At 39.7% G+C, this 21,335-nt stretch overlaps 1 protein-coding gene across 1 annotated transcript in view; it reads left to right on the top strand.

Annotated features, from left to right (window-relative positions):
* Nucleotides 1-21,335, top strand: part of adam19a (ADAM metallopeptidase domain 19a) — a 206,891-nt gene that overhangs the window by 77,327 nt on the left and 108,229 nt on the right. The window contains exon 3 of the mRNA XM_062444365.1: nt 17,926-18,002. Coding sequence (XP_062300349.1) covers nt 17,926-18,002 — 77 coding nt within the window. The remainder of the gene's footprint in view (nt 1-17,925; nt 18,003-21,335) is intronic.

Below are 21,335 nucleotides of genomic sequence, written 5' to 3'. Positions count from 1 at the left end.
CCACCACCACCGCTCTTTACCTCCAGTGTATTCAGTGCTAGCAGAGAGCACCTCAGAGCATTTAAACATTTCATATAGCAGCTCCTGTCTTGAAACATTGACCCCTACTGGGACATAATTTAAAACTACACCCACATCCTGTAGGTCAGCTCGGTATTATAAAGCACAGATAAATTGTGCTATAAAATTCTGACTTCTCAAGGAAGAGGTTAGGTCCAGTGTCGATGTCGAGAGAACTTTACCCTGTGGAGTAGGGACATGTTCACAGTGATTGAGAGCAACTGTTTTCCTTTAGCCTCATAAAAGTACCTTTTGCTACACTGGATGGTATCAAATCTAACAGTCTATGTCCTTTATCCTCCATTTTCAACATGGAATAGCAGAGTCACCGTCAGTCCAGGATGTGAGGAAGGTTGGGCGTAAATGATATCCATGTCTAATTAAGTCCAATTGGGTCCTTTTTCATAGCTGTGGGACTCAATTTGGATTATACCTGACTACATCGAGGTAGATCAGCTCTGATCATATGGTGCATATGATTGATTGGTCAAACTACTAATTAATGAATGGTACATCATGCTGCTTCCAGTGTTGCTGGTCTCTCTATATGGATCTTTTGTGGTTGTTTCAGGTTGGGTCTAAATGTCCTCAGGTTCTTTTTTTGTAACCTCTTTTAGCTCCTTGTTTTTAATGGTCTCACTGCTCTCATTAAACCATCTTCCAGCAGCAGCAGGAAGATGTTTCAGAAAAGAAAAAAAAAACAACAACTCTATTCTTTACCCGGCTAATATCACATGCAGACAAAATGAACAGCTAAAGTGAAAGCCAGATATTTCTCTCCAGATTTAGCAGTAACAAAAAGAGTATCAGATCTGCTTCCATCAGGTGGAAAGACACAACTCAAAACACAAAATAGAATGCTAATGTTGCTTGTTAATGAATCTGTGTGTGTAAACCTGACTTCCTGACCCGTCAGACGTGTGAAAGCAGACTGAACATTAATTAGTTAGATTCTGAATGAAGCGACTGCTGTGCCAGTACGTGCTGTGTGATGCTGCAGGTGCTTAATAGACTCAAAGGAAAGAATCTTGACAATCTGCTAAATCCTGAATACATCCAATGACACCTGAATGATATTATAATATCAACTTGATTTATACAGCACTTTGCAAAACAATGTTACAAAGTGCTTTCATAAAATCAAGTGAAACATAGAAAAAAGGGGGGAAAGTGCAGGCTATCAAGATTATAAAACAGTAATACAAACAATAGTCAAAACCATGCAATAGAGATGATGTGATTTAAAAGATTACCTGGCATACTTAGGCAGTGAGTTCCATAACTAAGGGCCTGAACAGAGAAGACCATTACCGGTAAGATCGAGACATTAATCTAATCTGTTACACACCTGCCTTACTCACATTAATAGCCTAGCTGTATGTCTTCTTTGATAGACATATATAATATAATACAACATACAGCTTCAGCAGGTCACTTCATTAGGAACTCCTGTGCAATCTAATTCAATCCAATACAACATCTCTGCTATAAATTCTATGTTTATAAGTTTATACATTTTCAGTTTTTGCTGACATATCAAAAAAGTGATAATTCTATTTTATGTTTATTACTGAGGTCGTACTAAGTGGTGGTGGTTTACTGGAGTCCATTATATTGACTGGTGTTCCTAATATTTTGCCGCCCTTATGTATGTTAATGGAGTGGACAAAATATTAGGAACACCATTCAGTATAATGCACCGTAGTACATCACCATCTTTCACTATGACCTCAGTAATAAACATAAAGTAGAATTATCACATTTCTGAAAATGTCAGCAAAAACTGAATATGTATAAACTTCTTTAAGGTAGAATTTATGGCAAAGCTGTTGCATTGGATTCCATTAGCTTGCACAGGTGTTCCTAATGAAGTAGCCAGTTGTTGATGTGTGTTTTGGATAGGTGAAGCCACACAAATTGTGGCTTTTTGTGTTTATGGATCAATTTCTGTGTTGAAATGTGAAGAAAAGCATTAAACACTAGAGACAGCTGCTCTGCTCCTCCATAAGAACAACGTTACTGCCTGGATCCTTCATAGATCCATGCCTGTATGTGTCTATGATGTTGCTTCAAATGCTTCAAGTAAAAAAAAAAAAAAATCCATTCTGTTCCATTGAAATATCAGTTCTCACGAGCTGGTTGACATGAACACAAGCCAAATGCAAGAGGTTTTCCTATGAATGATACACATCCGGTGTGTTTTGAAGTAGCTTCTGGATGTTTAGGTGAACAGAATGAAAAATGATCATTACACACCTGACACTAACACTTCTTTTCTAACTTAACCATGTTTTTCACTTTGCGGTCGAGTTCTTTTGACTAAAAGCAATACTATTATCAAATCTAGCTGGCACCAGCAGTTAAAGCAAAAGATGATCCAGTATCAGCCCTCCAACCTAACTGCCTTAAGCTCGCTGCTTGCTCGCTTAAGACCAGTGCTGATAAGTAAATGGAAAATATTTTGGGGCTTTGGCAGCAGCTGGTAATGCTGTTGACTGTAAGTAGGCTGCAGTATTGATCAGTAAATGTGTGTTCAAGGCAAGAGTAGCGAGATGTGTTACGCTGAAGCTCAGGATTAAGTAAACAGGCCAAAGGACAGAAGAGATATTTTCATATTACTCTGAAATCAGAATGCTGTGGCAATTGCTCACACTTAGTTTTCCTAACAGCCTCTTTATTTTTAAATGGCTTTGGAGGAGCGCTGTTTATGGCGCCCCGGCTCCAGGTGAATATTAAATAGGTAAACACGGGAGCTTTTTCAGCCAAGATAAAATACCAAACGAGAGCTCTCCATTTTTCATATCAGCATTCATCCAGCCACCCACGTCCATTTCCCCCCCAAAAAAAAACATTTCATGCAGCTGAAGAGTGAGGCGAGACGCTAAGCACCGCAAGTGGAGAGCGACTCACTTCTTAGCTGATAAATTACCCTTAAGGAGTGCATCTAAACATCTTCTTTTTTTTTTTTTTAAATGGCGTTCAGGTAGCTGAGCACACAAACACAAGCAGCTTTAAAGAAGAGAAGAGAGGATGGACTCACCAGAATTTCTCTCAATATTTCACATCTTCATTTTTATCTGATTTTTGTCCGTGTGAAGACGTTAAGCTCTGTGGCCCGAGATAATTCATGGTGATGCTTTACTGATTGGTCACAAGTTACAGGTGATGAGCGACTCCAAACTGTGTGGCGACTTTGTCCTCAGACAGCTCCTGCAGCTCTAATTGGGTGTATTTGTTGCTTCTTTAGAGGCAGGATTAGTTTGTCGCAACATTCGGCAGCCGTTAGTAGTGTAAAGAGGGATTTCCATTTTCCTTAAAAGAGGTATCATGCTGTGATGTCGCCCAGTGAAACATTACATGCTGAGCCACACACTGAGTGGAATATCCGAGGAGGAGGCGAGAGAGTATTCCTGTTTGGCTCAGATGGATTTGATTTATATGGAAATGATTTTGGATCAAATTATACTCCCACTTCTCCTGTTTTTTTTGAAGTGTTTTGACAATTGAGGCTTGAGATAAGCTGACTTTACAGTGGAACTTCTGTTTTTCCCTTTTTAATGATTTTTGCTGAAGCTTGAGATATTCCAACCTAGTCTCAATGACAAATGAAACGGCTCTTTGTTTGATGGAATCCACACTTAGTTGCCAGCTGTGTCTGATGTCATTTAAATGCTGTGGCATTTATAGCGCATTGCGTGTCTGATGGCAGATTAGGCGGGAAAGCAAAGAGAGTTATATACTATTTTCAGAATGGAATTAGGCGTATTCCCAAAGGTTGCTGAATATGCAGCGCTGGGTAAAAACGATATGCTTATGGTAGCAGGGAGTGGGCTGCCAACAGGAGAAAGATAAACTTGTTCAATTTGCAATGAAGAAAATGATGATGGAAATAATCCCAACAGTGAAATCCACAACTGTGATGCAATGAGCTGCTGCACTAAGTTAGAAATAGTTTCTACAACATGTAGGCCTCTCACTTTTATTGGACGATATATTGTCTCAGAAATAATCGCGATAAATGATATTATTGTCATTTGAAGATCATTTTATACCACTGATATAATGATAATATGATAGTATAATAATGTAAGGGGGGGGTGGGATTGGAGAGTGGGGGCTACACTTGTATAAAAACACAGACTGTCATTATGGTTGGGGACAGAGTTATTATATTTAATTCTTCTACAGTCTCCACTCAGGACGTACACAGTGAGGAATGGAGGACACTACTTGTTTACTCAATGTGACATGAATAGCATCTTAGCATCTAATGTGAAGTCTGGCAATACTGAGGTCAAAGGTCAGGTTCATGTATCATACAATAAGTCCATATATAGACATGATGATGTTCATAATAACATTTTTGTACGATAAGTCGATAACATAATTATTGTGACAGACCTAACAACATGAATAAATAAACATACATAGATATATGCGTGTTGCTGAAAGCAGACAGGAAAGGTAGAGATGACATGTTTCTAGCAGCAGATGAGGAAGGGTGAAGAGTTCGAAGCTGGTTTGAAGATCCTCAAAAATGATTGAAGCCTTTCATGACAAATCTTCTCCAACATGTGTCAAACAAACAGCTAACTTTGAATCATCATTTTATAATGTTTAATATTTTTATGTTTTAGTCTGTTCTTTTGTATTTTACTCATTTGGTAGGGCTGGGTACTCAATGCCTTTTTAAGGTATCGACTGAAATAAATCGATATAAGCAAGCGCACTAAATGTGTAATGGGTATCCAATGAAGTACTCAGTTGGTATCAGTATCACTTTATCGGTCCTTGTACTGGTACTGGTATCATCAGTTTTTAAACCATACCCAGCTCTACTCGTGGGCCACTATTCAAAAACGTTTCATCTGATTTAGAAAAGTACAACCAGGTAACAATTGGTCAGATAGTGAGAAGTCTGTGCATTTCGACTTATAGCCGGCTAGTCAGCTGTACATACAGGTGCTGGCTGCCCGAGGCCTTCTGTGTAGAGTTTGCATATTCAATTAAAGAAGAATGTGAGTACAAGTTCTTCTCAGAAGCCTGAGCAGCGCTCTACAGCAACTAAAGCAGGTTTTTACTTGTGTGTATATGTCACAATCCCACCATATAGGCTGTGAGAATTCGCCAATTTCTTTTCTTTTGTGCTGTGATATACTGTCAACCTTGGGAAGTGACTGTGTGCGTCCTCCCCAGGTGGCTTGTGTTGCGGTCCTGAAGAAGGGCAAGCATCACAAAAGCTCTTTCACTTCTTCGCTGAAAGCATTACCTTTTGATTGTAAATTGTTTCGGGGTCCAACATCGAAGGTGCAGCAGATAAAGTCTGTCCATCCAGATGTAATCTCACCGCCAGTCATGTTCTCCTGAAATTTAGTTATGTGGACTGGACTTCAGTTATGTATGGTCACGGTCAGAGCGGAGGCAGAGAATAGACTTATAAAAAAGAAAAGAAAGTGTGTGGAGTTTTTTTTTCTTCTTCTTATTGGAACGTATTCTAATCTTCATTCCATCATAGCTTTGTGAGGATTTAATCAGTGATGAATTCTCTTTCAGTGCAGCGTGCAGAGACGTGTCCCTGAACCCTCTCCTCTCTCTTCACTCACTGATTATGGCTTCTTCTTCTTCTTCTTCTTCTTCTTCTCCTCCTCCTTCTCCTTCACCGATGCCATCTACGTGACAGAAAGTATCGCAGAGTAGAAATGCCCGGGCCATTTGTTTTCTACAGCACGGGCCAAGTTAATATTCCTTCCAAACCCTAATGATAAGTTTTTGTTGGAAATAATTGCAAACAAAACTCACAGCCTTGTCTGCATTGGAACTAAACAGAACACAGCACTGCCAGAGCTCTAATAAGAAAAGTCTGTCCCCTTTTAGTTTGACACAAACATCCAGCTGTGCTATCACAATAACACGTATTTCTAAATTCCTTTCTTAGATGGATTTGGCTGCAATTAAGCAGGCCATTAGTTTTTGTTGTTTTATTTGCTGCTCAGGAAAATTCTACAATGTGAATTGATAGAGCGGGATGCCGGTGTACTGTGATGCATGTGATTAGCCTGGATACCGTGTCTGTCACAGCACGAGCTAGCATCACAGCCAGGAGAATCCTGACAGACATCAACGCGCTCCTGAGCAGGCTGCGATCAGAGCCACCACAGCTGTTGACTCATAAAAAGAAATTGATGTCTGATGGCTGTTTGCTGCATAATGAAGCAAAGATGAGCTGTTTTGCTTTTTTCGCTCAAATGAGGAACTTTAACTTTTTTCTGCCACATGAAGCTTTTTTTTTTAAATGTCATGACTTGCAAATCTAATGTGATGCATTGATGTAAATACCATAAACAAAGGAGAGTCATGGTTTCCGCCCTTTATTGGATAGTGGGGAGTGAAGTGATGGACAGGAAACAAGGGAGAGAGATGGCATGGTAATGGTACCTGGCTGGAATGGCACCACGCTGCAGTTGTGCGGCATGTGCGGTAAATATTTGGCTACAGGTGAGCTCGAACAAATGAAGCAATAATTGAGAAAATGAGTGGGCAAGTTGATGAATAAAAGTGTGTATCTCTCCCTCTCAGATGATTTGACATAAATACATTCTCTAAAATCGGATTCAAATATGTTTCAATTCAATTCTGACTCAGTAAGATAAAAGTATATTATATCTGAGAGGCTACATTTAAAATACAACCAATATCAATATTTCCTAAATTCAAGTACTGAATCAGAAAGGTAAATCCACTGTTACACTAATGATATAGAGCCAAACTCAAGTAAAGACCAAACTCAGGTTGGTTCTTTATGAAAGAAAATTGACTCAGAATCACTTTAGTAGTAATGTAAAAATGATTAAATCCTTGTAACACTGTTTTTGTCAGTAGTGCAGATTTCTGAGTTGGTCAACTGATCCCAGTCAGTTGATTGGTTGAATCGTGTACTGATTGATTGATTGATTGGTTGGAACAAAAACCGATGGCGATGCCATTTACATGTGTTATTTTCAACAGCATATAAAAAGTTTGGAGCTCGTGTTAGCTGCTAATGCTAGCATGACTCAGCTCAGGTTGACTTTTCTTTTCGGTAACCACACTGATCCTTGTTTTGTAGACGGCAGAGAGAATCTGAGTCTTCATATCAGCATGGGAATTATTTTAAGAAAGTCGAAGTCTGGAAGTTATTTAATCGGGCAACAAAGCTAGTAGCTAGCAGGAGAGAGAGGTCACAAACACAAATGTAGAGGCACAGGAATACAGTTGTTTGGAAAGATTGGTTTTCTGATTTTGTATAAATTTTACACTGAATTTCTTTTGGAACAGTGGTTATACCTGTCAGCTAATTGTTAGATATATAGATATTTATAGGCTTATTACCTACTTAAACCTACTTCTCATCAGCCAAAGGAATATTTGAGGTGTTGGTAACAAGAGACACTATGTTTTTAAAAAAAAAGTTTTTCTGAGGCACTAATGTCTCTCTAGTTAACATCAGTCCTAACAGACAATTGGAATACTGACACGTTTTCCCCATCAGCCATCATTGGAAGCTATCGACTCCCCACTTTGGCTCAGTGGGGGATTGAGAGGGAACAGTAATAAGTACCTTGCGCTCCACCTCTACACGCTCCTCTCAGAACAAGACTTGTTTAATTTTAGCAGCTTTGACGCCCATTTGACATCGATTTATTATAGAGGCTCTTCATTTCATTTAGCGAGTCGCGTGCTCACACAGTACCACAGGAAGTGGTAATTCAGGGCACCCTTTTTCCCTTCCTCGGCACCGAATCGACTTCACCCTCAGCGGTAGTTCCCGCCTCACCACTCACAACTCTTTCACCGTCCTCAGCATCAGCGTCGCTCCGTTCCCTCCTCCGCCCCTCGCTCTCGAAGCCCTCTCGGGGTCTCGGCCCGTGATTGCCTCTTTCCATGTAAAGCTTCATCCACTCACACCTTTCCTTTCCCGGCCCTTCTCCACGCTGCTTGACTGATCGGGAGAAATTGCAGCGGGGATGACTGTGGCTCCTTCAACGATTTCATGGCCTAGTTTCATTCCGATAAGAGGAGCAGTCAAAAAAAAAAAAAAAAAAAAAAGGAAAGAAAAAGTGAATGGTCCACAGTCAGTCAGTCATCACTGCAACTGGAAAACTTCATCTTGGAACCTTTTATTTGTATTTATATTTCTCAGGTTTGTAGATATGTGATGAACATTTCATCAGGGCCATTTCTATTAACCTTGTCCACACACAGGTTAATATAGTGTGTTTCAGGAGTAGGGTTACTGCCACTGTATATGGTTTAATGAATGTATATAGTACAGAGAGTGAACCAAATTCAATTCTGGTTTCAGGTATAGTCAGAGGAGAAAAATCTTTGCAAACGAAAAATGATGAAACGTAAAGAAACTAGCGACTGCTTTTATTATGGAATCTATTCATAAAAGCAGAGTCCATGTCATTCCTTATGGCAGATGGGAAAGTTGTGGTCTTTAATATCCACATGATCGTGTCGCTCTGTAGTAAATCTCAGATGCTCTTGATTGACTGAGAGTTTTCCAGACAGTGTTGTCAGACTTTTATTACCCCTGGCAATAAAGATGTGAAGGCAAGGCTGAAATATAGTGAAGTGTCATACTGACTAATATTATGTTTGTGGTAACGGTTGCTAGGAGCAGTTAACTTAAAGGCTGCACAATGTTTCAAGTCTGTCTTAAAACAACAGCCAGATGTCCATCATTCCTCCTGTTACTGACCATTAGAAGTTGATCTGAAGCTAATGTAAAGCTTCAGCTGTCCAAATGAGTCAAATCAAGTCTTCTATGTTTCAACATGCCCATTTAAGAGGTGTGACTTCATCAGTCACTGTTATACAGCTACCCCTTCATTATGAATCCCATCTACATATCTCTGATTGGTTGATTGGGGAAACAGCTGTCAGAAAGGTGAACACTAGACCTATTTGAATCACTGAACAAATAAGTGCTGGGCAATGATTGAGAGCTCTGGAATCAGGTTGGTGAAATGTTCCTTTTTAAGAATGAGATATCTACCTGTTCCAGTCTTCCATATTTAAAGGAAAAATATCAATTTAAGCCATTGTATTGCTATCTGTAACTTTAACCAAAAGGACTCTGGGATTTTGAGAATGCAGTGACTTAAAAAGTAGCGACAGAAGAAGAAACACAAGCAGTTACGTAATGAGACAGACTGAGAACAAACAGAGAAAATGAAGGTGAACAGTAGAATAATCATCCATTACTTCCTGCAGTTATACTCACACACCTCTACCTTTGCAATGAGGGATTATTAATGACACTTCAGGTGAGCTCACTCTCTTTTGACCTCCAACAAAATGTTTTTTCATGGCGTTCAGTGTCACCGTGTTCCCAGGTGACGGAAATAATTTCAGTCAGCACAATCATAACAGATACAAATGAGAGCCAAAGCTATGAAAATAAGACCCAAGTTGTAATAAGGCAGAATTATCCCCGGTCCCGTGGTCCCACTTTGGGGCAGCAATTGTGCCAAATTGCAGCTTTTAAGTGCAATCTTGTGACATTAAACGAACACACGTTAACTATCGCTATATACGGGGTGCCTGGCATCTTTCTAATGGCTGAGATCAGCCTTAATAGAGCGTAGCTATTGTCACTGTGGCAACCGAGTCACATCAAAGATCTGAGGAGCGCATACATCATCACATCTTTGTATGTTTACTGTTCATAACCCTGAATGATAATCACTGCCTCTCAGGAGGAAAGGGGAGATTGTCAGGGCCCTCTCATCATATTCTTAGCATGTAGATTAGACAAGCTTTGATCCATCTAATAAGCTCTCCTCTGGCACAGTGTGTATTATGTGGCATTTAATTAGTCTCAAAACCCGTGCACGTAAAAAAAACCAGGCGCGTGCACGTTGATACGAGCACGCAGAACAGTATCTGTGAGCGGGAAAGCTTTCACAACTGCTCAACACTCACTCACTCACTCACTCACTCATCTAGTTGATTTTTGAGGACTTTGGAGGGAGGGATTAGACAATCCACTTCTTTGATTGGCAATTTAGAATACTGACCATGGCCTTTGATTGGCTGTTTGGTTTGATCACTAACACAGTTAAAGATAGACAGTGTTTGAGAGAACAAAGAGAAACATAAATAAATATATTTAGCAGCTGATTCTTTTTTCTTTTTTTTTTTTTTACCACTTAAAGTGTCAATTATCTTAGCAAAAACCTGTTAAAGCCACTTTCACATGTTTGAAACCTTTTATTTTGCATGTGAAAACTGGAAAAAGGCAATTATCACTGATGAGAACAGTGCTGTGTCTCAAATCACATACTTCTGTTAGTACACTTCTGTTGCTACACTGTGTACAACCTGTTGCGCATCTACTGGAATTGACCATTTGCCAGTTGGCAGGCTAGCGTTATTGTTCACGGTATCAAATCATTACAGACTGCGAAATTAACCCAAGTAACTATGTCACAGTACAGTGGTGCTTAGTGCAAAAACATATACCGTGGTGATGTTCACTGTAGTTACAACGTCCTCAGCCGCCATTACCTGTTTGAAAAGTGGCCCCTCCCCTTCTTCTACGTAGCAAAGATACAGTAGTGACCGTATAGAGGGAGAAGGGTCCATAGTCCCACACTCAACTTTTTGACTGTCTTGAGTGCACTATTCGGGTACTTATAGTATGATGTATTTTCTATACTTCTCAGTGTGAACACACTTATGTACTTAAAATATTAAAGCCCTGTTGTTAGAGGGATGTCTTACTGTTTTTTTTTTTGTGGTTCTATTTATTTTTTGCTGATGGAAATAAACTCAAACTCAACTCAAGTATGTGATCTGAGACACAGCACATGTCTAAATCAAAAACTAACAAGAACATCCAAGGAAACACTATGAAAACACTGTTTTAGATGTGTGAAACCTTTATTCACACACAGCACAATTCCATATCTCTCCATTTCATTGGTAATGGCCATGTAGAGCTCCTCTAGGTAGAACATTATTTATTACCTTTTGAAAACAATTACATGATATCTTTGTAGAGTAGACTCTCTAATCTGTCTGATGTGGTCTGGATGGGAAAAAGTAGTGAATTTGACAATTTTCACTTTTCACAAAAAATGTGTTTTAATGACTCTCTGGAGTCTCCTTGGTTAATGTAGTCCAGATGTGACAAGTCTAAATACAGTGGTTTTTGATCCAGACCTGGTGTAATATGGTCTGGATTAAAAAAAATATCAGTGAAATCACCCTTTTTCTGTTTTCATAAGCAAAATAAATCTTTCAGATAACAGCGATAAGAGCGTAAGGCTTTTCGCAACAACACTTTTTCACTGTGTAACTGGTAAATCAAACAAACAGAGAATCAGTCGCTCTGTGTGATCAAATCAAAAAGCCAATCAAAGGTCATGGTGGTATCACATGCACATACTTGGTTTTTATGTGCCCAGGTTTTGAGACTAATTAAACACCATAGTATTAGCTCAGCTTCACTAGAGCACAGAGAGGATCCAGGCTCGGTGCTGCATCTGATGTTTGGAAGCTGCCTCGTTCTCTTCATCCTCCTCCATGTGTACACAGCCTCCACAGCCTGGAGCAGATAAGCATCAGTGGCACGACTGATTCAACAAATGTCCTCCTTTCTTCTGTTGTTTGTTGTCTTCTTCCTCTCTTCCCTTCACTGCTGTTTCTCACTATCTATTTGTCTTTTCCTGTTTTTTTGGTTCTCTCTCAGTGTCTGTTAGTGTCTCTCCGACTGTCTCTTTTCATCAAGCGCCTACTCGACAGGACTTTTCGAAACTTCTTAAACTCTGCATCCCTCTTAATCGCCTCGTCCCATTCCTCATCCTCTCCCTCACCCTCTACGATGTCATATACTAACAAAATCCCAATCGACCGACATCGAAATGCGATCAAACGTGTCACTGCACGCGGTTTAAATTTGCGTACACTTGATTCAGCTTAACGCCTTACATTCGTTTGCTCTCGCGAGCCCGGTGGGGGTTGCAGGATGAAGATTAAAGAGGTGGAACAGTAACCTTGAGAAATCACAAGTAGCAGCTCAAATCACTCAGAGCGCAAACAGCAGTGGGAACAGCTCAGGGAATGTGAGGATTTGGAAGCCGTTTGATCGGAAAATGTGCAGATTCCTCACAACAAACTCAGTAAGCGCAGCCTCTAAACCAATCATTCTGAAGAATTGACCCTGCGATGTTAGCCTGAAGATTTAAGAGAGGCAGTGAAGTGGAAGAGGGGAAATGGAGATGATTTACCACAAGGCAATAGTAACCAGTCATTTGATATTTTTAACCAATAGAAAATCATGCAGATGCTGAATTCAATGAAAATCTATTTTTCTTCACCTCTTTTAACCCCTAAAATGAGTCTCTCAAACTAGGCCATACAACATAGCAAAGGTGTCACATCAGCCTCCTCCTGACTGCACCACCTCTCCAATCTCTCCAAAAAATTCCCCGTCTGTGACTGGTACAAACGGGGACGAGGCGCACAATTTCAGACGGTCTCTTCTTTTAAGCATTCATGGCGTTCCACACTCAAAAAGTTAGAATTGGTTGTTTTGGAGAGAGTTTGAGAGAGCACTACAAACCCTGACTGATTTTCACACTTTCACACACCTGCTCTATCACCGTGTAAAGTGGGTCGTTGGAGCGTCTTCTCCGGGAAGTTGCGAAGATTGTCGGATTTAGTTTGATTCCGCTGTCGGAAAAAAAGGGATCCAGAGGCTTTTGGACGATCTGGACGATGAGCACTGTGTTCGGAGCATACTAAGGCATTAAAAGACCTTGTTTTGTTCGAGCCATTGCTTCCTTTAACACAAGGATGTGCTTGAATAGAACTAGTCAGGAATTGTGAGGTGTAGAATTGACCTGGCTTGTTCACAAACCTTGTCATTTATATAGAAACTCCCAAAACAGCACTCCTTTAAAAAGCATTGAAGCCTTAATGTAGGACTACTTGATGCAGGTGTTCAGTGATGCAGCAGGAAGTCAATGTACTGTACATTTCAAAGAACAAAATTTCACTAATGAAAGAAATCATCCCATTGTCCTCTACATATAAATATGTACTCTTAATATTAAAGCATGAAAATTGTATATAAAAATAAACTCATCTGAAAATGCAGCATTTAGTTTAAATGTAATTTTTATGTAGTTTATAATGTTATTTCATTCAATTTCAATGTTGTTTTTAATATAATGCTTATGTAGTTTTTTTTAATGTAATTTTTAAATGTAATTTTATTGTAGTTTTCAATGTAATGTTTGTGGTTTTTAATGTAGTTTTAAATGTGATTTTTAATATAATTTTAATGTATTCTTAATGTTATTTATATAGCTTCTAATGTCATTTTAATGTAATTATATGTAGTTTTTAATGTAATTTTACTGTATTTTTAATGTAATTTTATATAGCTTCTAATGTAATTTTTAATATAATTTTTCTGTAATACAATAGTCAGTTAAGTGTTGAGGCAGGTTTCAATCTGACAAGCCTGTGACTGACAGAACACACAGCGTGCACGTTGTGTGAAGTGACTTGTTATCTCGAGACCGACATTTTCATATGATAGCTGAGGTATAACAGCCGCGTGCTCGTAGTGGCATTGAATGCACCACCCTGAATCACACCTCCTAGCATGTTATGACAGTACATAGCTCAGGAAAGGCTCTCTTTGATACTGTTGTAAGACTAGCAGGCATGCAGCGCCACTTCAGATCATCCTGACAGACACACAGTCGCACTCTCGTTCTTTTTTGGCAGAGGATTTCCTCTGTTGAGACAAGTGTAATGATTTCACGGTGCTTGTAAAGAGTTTATGGTGTTTCAGACTCTTGTCTGCCGTGGTGCTGCAGTCGGCCTTAAAGCAAACCCCCGACAGCTGGGTGCCACACAGATCATTTTGTTCAGGTCTTGCACTGCATTTGCATAGGACGACTTTTACCTGAGGATGTATCATTTAATTGCCAATAGTTTAGTTTCTTCTCTTTATATTGACATAAAGTGGAATCTATAGAGCATGTTTTTATCTGCTGCTGGAGGGATTTCACAACGTTTGTAAGATCTGTATTTCTCTGCTGTCCTTCAAGCAGCACAAAAACAACATGATTCAATAGAATTTCATCATTCCTCTATAGTCGATGATACTCGTCTCTATATAAGTCATTACTATGCCTGATGGGCTCAAGTAGGAATGTTTTTCATCTGCTACTATCATATCGGTGTACGACCGCATTGAGTATGAATGCAAATATTGATAATACCAGGTGAAGTTATGCTGCACAGTAGGGATGTCCCGATCCAGCTTTTTGCACTTTGTCACATTACAGGGTGCTCCTGTATACAGCTCACCTATTGGGTCAAATGAATTGATGACAACATCCATTTGCTTCTCTTTGCATCCCCTAAACCGTTTTGTCCTCAGTAGTAGAAAGAAAAAAGATTGGTTTTTTTTCTCCCCTCTCAATGTGGTTTTCCAGAGAATTTCCTCTGTATGTTCTTTCCAGTATTTGAGAGAAATGAGTTTTATTTTTAGAAATGTGAGAAAAATGAGCTCAAGTGATTATCATGACTAAAACCATATGGACAAGTTATAAATAAATGTGTCTCCGTATTGTTTATGTCAGCAGTCGATCTAGATCCAGTAACTGAAGAAAACATTTACTATCTATCACATGATGATAGAAGTTACAAACACAAACAATTCCATAAATGAATAATAGCAGGTGTGCAAAGCTGCATTAAAAGTAGTGACGGTCTATTTGGCCTCGTTCAAACAGACATTGCAGTGTGAAACCAAACTGAAGGCACAACTAAAATCATGTCACAGCTGAAAAGGAAAGAGTGGATGTTGTGTAGACGTGTAAATGTGTCATTTCGGATATCTAACGGGATGCACACCATCACATTACACCAGAGCTGACATCATGCTGGTTGACAGAAGTTGGTGAGCAGACGTAGCTTACTGTTAAATGATTCCTAGCAGGACATTAAAACTGCTATAGACCCAGGTTATTTTAGTTTTGAAATTGTGATTCGATTTTTCCGTTTGAGCTGTATCCCACCAATGTTCCCATCACTCTTCATCACTCTTCATCACCACACTTTTACGACCCATCTACTGCGGGGTCGGAGTCTAAATATTCCCATATCGGGCTGTGACGTTTTCTGCCTGGAACTTCTTCTTCTTCTTTCTAGAAAATCATAAATTGGTTAATAGTTGGGAACGTCAGTCACATGATCCACTTTGATCCATAGTGAGACATCCTGACAGCAACTTGATAGTCTACCAATTTCCTGAGGACATTCATGGTCTCTAGAGGATGTGTAATGATTTTGATGACCCTCTGGTGTTTCCTTATGCTCCATCATGTCAAGTTATATACTTCCGCGCAAAAACGATACAAATCTGACCGTCGTAAATGTTGTTTAGCGCATTCATACACCCCAGAGGATATACCCCAATGATCTGAAGGCCTCTTGGGACATTTAATTCCTGTAGTGGGACCTTCAGAACAAAGTACAGATTCATCTGCTCAGTCAGTAACAAACCTTAAGTGCACAACCCAGAAGTCAAAGCATCATCTGCTCTCCCTTAAAAGAAAAAAGGAAAAAAACAAAACACATAATTCATTAATTATTTTTATGAAATACAATACTGAATACATCCAAACTATAAAATAAGACATATGGAATTATGTAGTAAACTAAAAAGTGTTAAGGAAACCAAAATATATTTTATATTCATTGAAATTCCTTCATGACAACTTTGCCCACTATTGGCCCAATCTTCACCAGCTTCATGAGGTCGTCACCTGGAATGGTTTTCAATGAACAGGTGTTCCTTATCAAAAGTTAAATTGTTGGAATGTCTTGCCTCCTCAGTGCGTTTGGGAGCATTGGTTGAGTTGTGCCGAGGTAGAGTTGGTACAGAGCAAATAGATACCTATTCCACTCCTGTAGTAATCCATATTATGGCAGGAACTGCTCTGCTAAGTCAAGAGAAACAACAGTACATCATTACTTGAAGACATAAAGGTCATTCAATCTGGAAAATTTCAAGAACTTTGATAGTCAAATAGGTGCCACTACTGGGACAAACTTATATGCTTCATATAGGTTTTCACATACCTGCTCAATCATTGTGTAAAGTGGGTTGTTGGATTGTCTATCCCGATAACGTTAAGTCCATTTTCCACGGTCGGAAAGGGGAAGGGCTGGGCATCGGAACTCGATACCTTTTTAAGGGTATACCAAGTAGTATCGGAAAGTCCACTGTCAAACGATACCTGCAATTGATCCTTTTTGCACCCAGAGCTAGAAAATTGTTCCTAGCCAATCAACGCGAGAGTTCTTCGGTTTATTTGATTGGTCCACTGCCACAGCGAGGTGAATTTGAGTTAGCGCGTTTAGCAGTTCAGCAGCCAAGACGCTCTGAAGTGTGTCTACACTACACACCTGTTACACCGGATGAAAGACGGAGCACTAAATGTGTAATGGATATAGAATGAAGTACTCAGATGGTATCAGTATCACTTTAAGGGTACTTGAATTGGTACTGGTATCGTCATCTTTTTTAAATGATACCCAGCCCTAGAAAGGGGGATTCTGAGAGTTTTGGACAATCTGATGAGCATTTGTTTAAAGCATACAAAGGCATTAAAGACCTTGTTTTGTTCGAGCCATTGTTTCCTTTAAGACAAAGACATGCTTGAATAGAACTAGTCAGACATTGTGAGGTGTAGAATTGCCCTGGCTTGATCACAAACCTGGTCATTGACATAAAAGACAAACATAAAGAGCATCGTAGCCTTAATGTAGGACTACTTGATGTGGAAACACTCAGCATATGAAATAGATAAAGAGACAAAGAGTGAGGCTGATTTACTGCTGAATGAGGTTCTGCTAAATCAAAATGTTGTGTCATATTCATAAGTGGAGATTAAGCATTTCTTTGTGTTTTCCTGTTTCTTTGTTGTCACAGAACCAATTCTTTGTCATTCATTCAGGAAGGCATAATAGTGAGAGTATAGGAGCTGTATGGAGCAGCAGGTGTTCAGACTGACTAATACGCTTCATAAATGGATGTTTTTTTGTTGTTCCTTATCACCAGTTATACCATAGTACATCGAAACACACCTGAACATGAAAGAGAAATCATCCCTTTATGGAACATGAATATAGATACAATTTTTGGCCTCTTTTTGGCTTTAAAATACATTCACATTGCGTTGCTCATCAGAATTAGAGCTCGGAACAATTGTTGATGAATGAATCAGTCGATTAACAGAAAATAAATTGACAACTATTGTGGAAAAAATGTCATTTTTCAGGCAAACATTCTGTGAGTCAGACTCCTTAATGAGGATGTGCTTCTCTTTGTTTTCTATTGTTGATCGAATTGAACATCTTTGGGGGGGGGGGGGGGTTGTACTTTTGGTTGCTAAAACAAACAATTTTAGACACTTTGAGAAAATTGTAATGACATTTTGTAGCATTTTTAGTTAATTGCAGCTGTAATCACAGTTTGCACACGCTTTTCTAATCCGTGCCTTAATGTATTTCTGTCTCTGAAATATCAAGCAGAAAAATATTCTGAAGTACATATTAAGGAATCAAATGTCAAATATATTTATTTCCCACTCAGGCAGCGTGGCCACTCAGCTTGAAATGAAATGCCTCCAGGCTCCTTGCCTGCTGTTACCTGCTGGGTGAACAGTCAGTCAAAATGCGCTGTAAATACACTTTGATGCTTTGAAAGGCTCTTTAAGTGAAGTGTCCCTGGTGAGTTCTTCTACTGCCATGACCTGACCCCATCTCTCTCTTCTTAACCCCCGACAGGACGAGTACCCGGTCCGAGGGGAAATCGTGCTCTCGTCCAATGACCTCCAACTGGTGCTACAAGTAGAACGTAATCAGTGAGTATTCCTTTTTTCTTGTTCCTTCTCTGCTACCTTCACACCTTTTAATACACTCCTCTGTCTTCCACATGAGCGAGAGAAGAGCTGATTAAAGTGTGAGAGCTTGTAAAAAAAATAATCCGCTTCAGAACTCTCTCTATTTTACTTCAATTTGTACAATTTATGACTGAAAATGTTTTATGCGCCACATGCTCTAGAGGCCACGTTTACACCAGCAAATGATGTTACCGAAATCACCAAAGAGGTGCCCAAAAATCTAAAAAAGTGTCTCCTTTCTTACTTCTGTCGTTACTTGAGTGCAGAAGCTCAAGCTTACTAAATGTTTGAAAGCTTATAAAAGATTGAAGGGATGGGTGTAGGATGAGGATGTGCCTGTGCAAACAGCTTTTACTGCTTAAAAAAGATCCACAAGCTACAAGGTTTGAGTTCACTTACTCACGAGCTGCTTATTCATGACAAATATTTGGGGGGGGGGGGGGGTCGTATTTACCTAAAGAGAATACACCACCTGCTCTTGAATCATAGCTTCAGCCACATATTCGCTGCTTTGAATTAGGAGCAGGGAATGTGGAAGTGACACACCTCTGGGCACAAAGAGAAGCAGGGCTAATCAGAATGAGCAGCGAGCTCCACAGAGGGCACGTGGAACAGGGTTCAAGGCCAGCAGAGGTTATGATGTTCCTGTGATAACATCAAGGGGGTTGGGGGGGGGGGGGGGGGGGGGGCTGGCTACCTCTGATGTTAGCCAGAGACGTGCAGAGACTCCCGAGGTGCACCGCTTAACATGCTCATAAACCTTCGGAGGTGGAGAGAATATGTGAACACCTCCCCGCTGTTCATCAGAGCAGGGATTCCTAACCTAACAAATAGATCCTCATCAGACTGAAGACGTGAGGGTTTTTTATTTCACTGACCCCTAGCTGAGCCTTATAATGGTTACAATTTTTCTTCTTTTTTTTTGTGCTGTTCCCCACCCCTCCCCCTCTCCCAAGAGTGGTAGAAACTGCACTTCTATACACAAGTACACAAAAAAACAATTAAATGATTCCTAAAAATCATTAAAGGATCCTTGAGAGGAACCTGAACGTAACCTGATTTAAAGGACTGGTTCACAATATTTCAAGTCTGGCTTTTAAACATCAGTGCCAGGAAGCCTAATGAACACTGAAACAGGACTTTCATTCACTAAAAATTCCGCCTATTCCGAAATGACCAAAACATAATGGTTAATATTTGGAGGTTATGGTGCAGCTTTAAGTGTAAACATGTGTTCAGATACTAAACAAAGCACATTCTCACCTCATGTTATTTGTGCAAATTTGACAGTTATATATATCCTGTGTTGTTTTGCCCCATACCAGCTGAACATACATTAGTTGTGAGCTAGCTGTCACTGACATGCTCCCTCCAGTGTCTCATTCCTCCTCTCAGCTCTGTACATCTATGCAGCAGATACATGAAGCCTCAGGACATGTGCACAATCTTCGCCCGAGTCATCTGGCATCTTTGCATCCAATCTTTTTTTCTTTTCTTTTTTTTTTCTTCTATTGGCTTTGTGTGTAATCACGCCATGTCTAAAAATGAGCCTGGAGCTCTGAATGCACAGGAGGAAAATCACCCTGATGATGTCATGGAGCTTATCTTAGCTCAGGCTGGGACACTTCAAGTTCAAGCAGAAAGGTTGGGGGTGATGAAAGACTTATCATTTATTGCTATTGCATTATGGGAAATGTAGGATCCAATTCTAGGGACTAAAAGTCAACACATCTGAGCCTCTGCTGCTTCAATTTTCACCCCTACTTTGAATTGTCTTGACATTATGTAAGCACAACTACTGCATCACTAGAATACCATTTAACATGCTTCTGCTTGTGTAAATAGAAATTTTATACAAATAAAATACATAATCTAATTCTTCTGAGGCTTTCTGGATGAAGAACATCAGAGAATGTGAACTTGACATCGGCCAAAAAAAAAAAATAGTTCCACATCTGTGATGCAACAGCTGAGAAAATAAACTTTAGTCCGTTTGAGATGAGCCTGAAACATGTTGGAAAATCTAATAAAGGCCAAAGCTGAAAAACAAGAACTGACTTTACAAGCTTGATTTAATTTGAAGGTTTTTTGGCTTATTGTCATTAGTCACTGCATTACTATCTGAGATAAAAGCTCATTTTATTTATCAATTCAAGTGAGGAAAAACTGCCAGTACTATGAGATAATTGCAACCTGTTTCAATGATAATAATAATGATAATAATAATGATACATTTTATTTGGAGAGGGCTTTTAAAAATACTCAAAGACACTTTACATGAAAAGGAGGGGGGGGGGGGTGTGGATGGATTTGAAGGTGAGGAGAAGCAGTTTATATTGAATGTGGTGAGGGGATGGGGGGGGGGGCAGTGGAGGTTCTGGAGCACAGAGCCGATGTGGTTTTGGATGTACTGGAGTTTATTGAGAGCTTTGGAGACGGAACCAAAGAGAACACTGTTACAGCAGTTTAGAAGGGAAGTGACCAAGGTGTGAACGAGGGTTTTCGGCGGCTGACAGAGAGAGAGATGGGCAGAGATGGGCAATGTTGTCTTAAAAAAAGGGCACATAATAAGATCAATCACAGTAAATGAGCCCTAATTCAAGAACACTCTTATCAGTTGTCAGATTTGTCAGATTTTTATCTTACTTATTTTAAAATGTGACTTTAAGTGTGTAATGATGGACACAAAATCTACTTGATTAGATGTTTTTTTTTTCTTCTTTTTTTGCAGTGTACAACAAACTGATGTAGTGAATAGTTTCTTGGTTTTTATTTAGTTTTCCTGCTGCTAAAAATATGATAATAATAAATAAATACAGTATGAAAATAAGAGGTGAGATCATACTGCCAGTTGAAGTCAGATGCTCAGTATTAAGATATGTTTCAAAGAGCTGTGTACCCCTCACCGCTGTCTGCTGCAGTGTGTGTGTGTGTATGTGTGTGTGTGACATTACAGCGTACACACCGCTGTTCAAACAGGAGCTGCGGTTTTGTCACAATGATTGTCGGCTTGTTGTGAAGGAATGTGGGAAAGCGTCGCACTGCAGGTGCGTCGCCATCAAAAGAGCCGAGCGAGCGCGAGATGCTTCAACAAGGCGTCACACGGGTGGATTTCAGCATTTCACTCAAAAGGCAGTGTACACATACTCGGATGTGCAGGATTTCGGTTGCTTGGAAACAGATTGATGACTCGGAGTAAGAGGGGACAAACGGAGGAACTGACACAGACACTTAGGCAGAAAAACAAGAAGCTCTGAGACAATGGTGGCATGTATGGCAGCGAGGAGACAGAAA

The sequence above is a fragment of the Scomber scombrus genome, chromosome 23 (assembly GCF_963691925.1).
Source record: "Scomber scombrus chromosome 23, fScoSco1.1, whole genome shotgun sequence".
NCBI lineage: Eukaryota > Metazoa > Chordata > Actinopteri > Scombriformes > Scombridae > Scomber > Scomber scombrus.
This window is presented reverse-complemented; position numbering and strand designations above follow the sequence as displayed.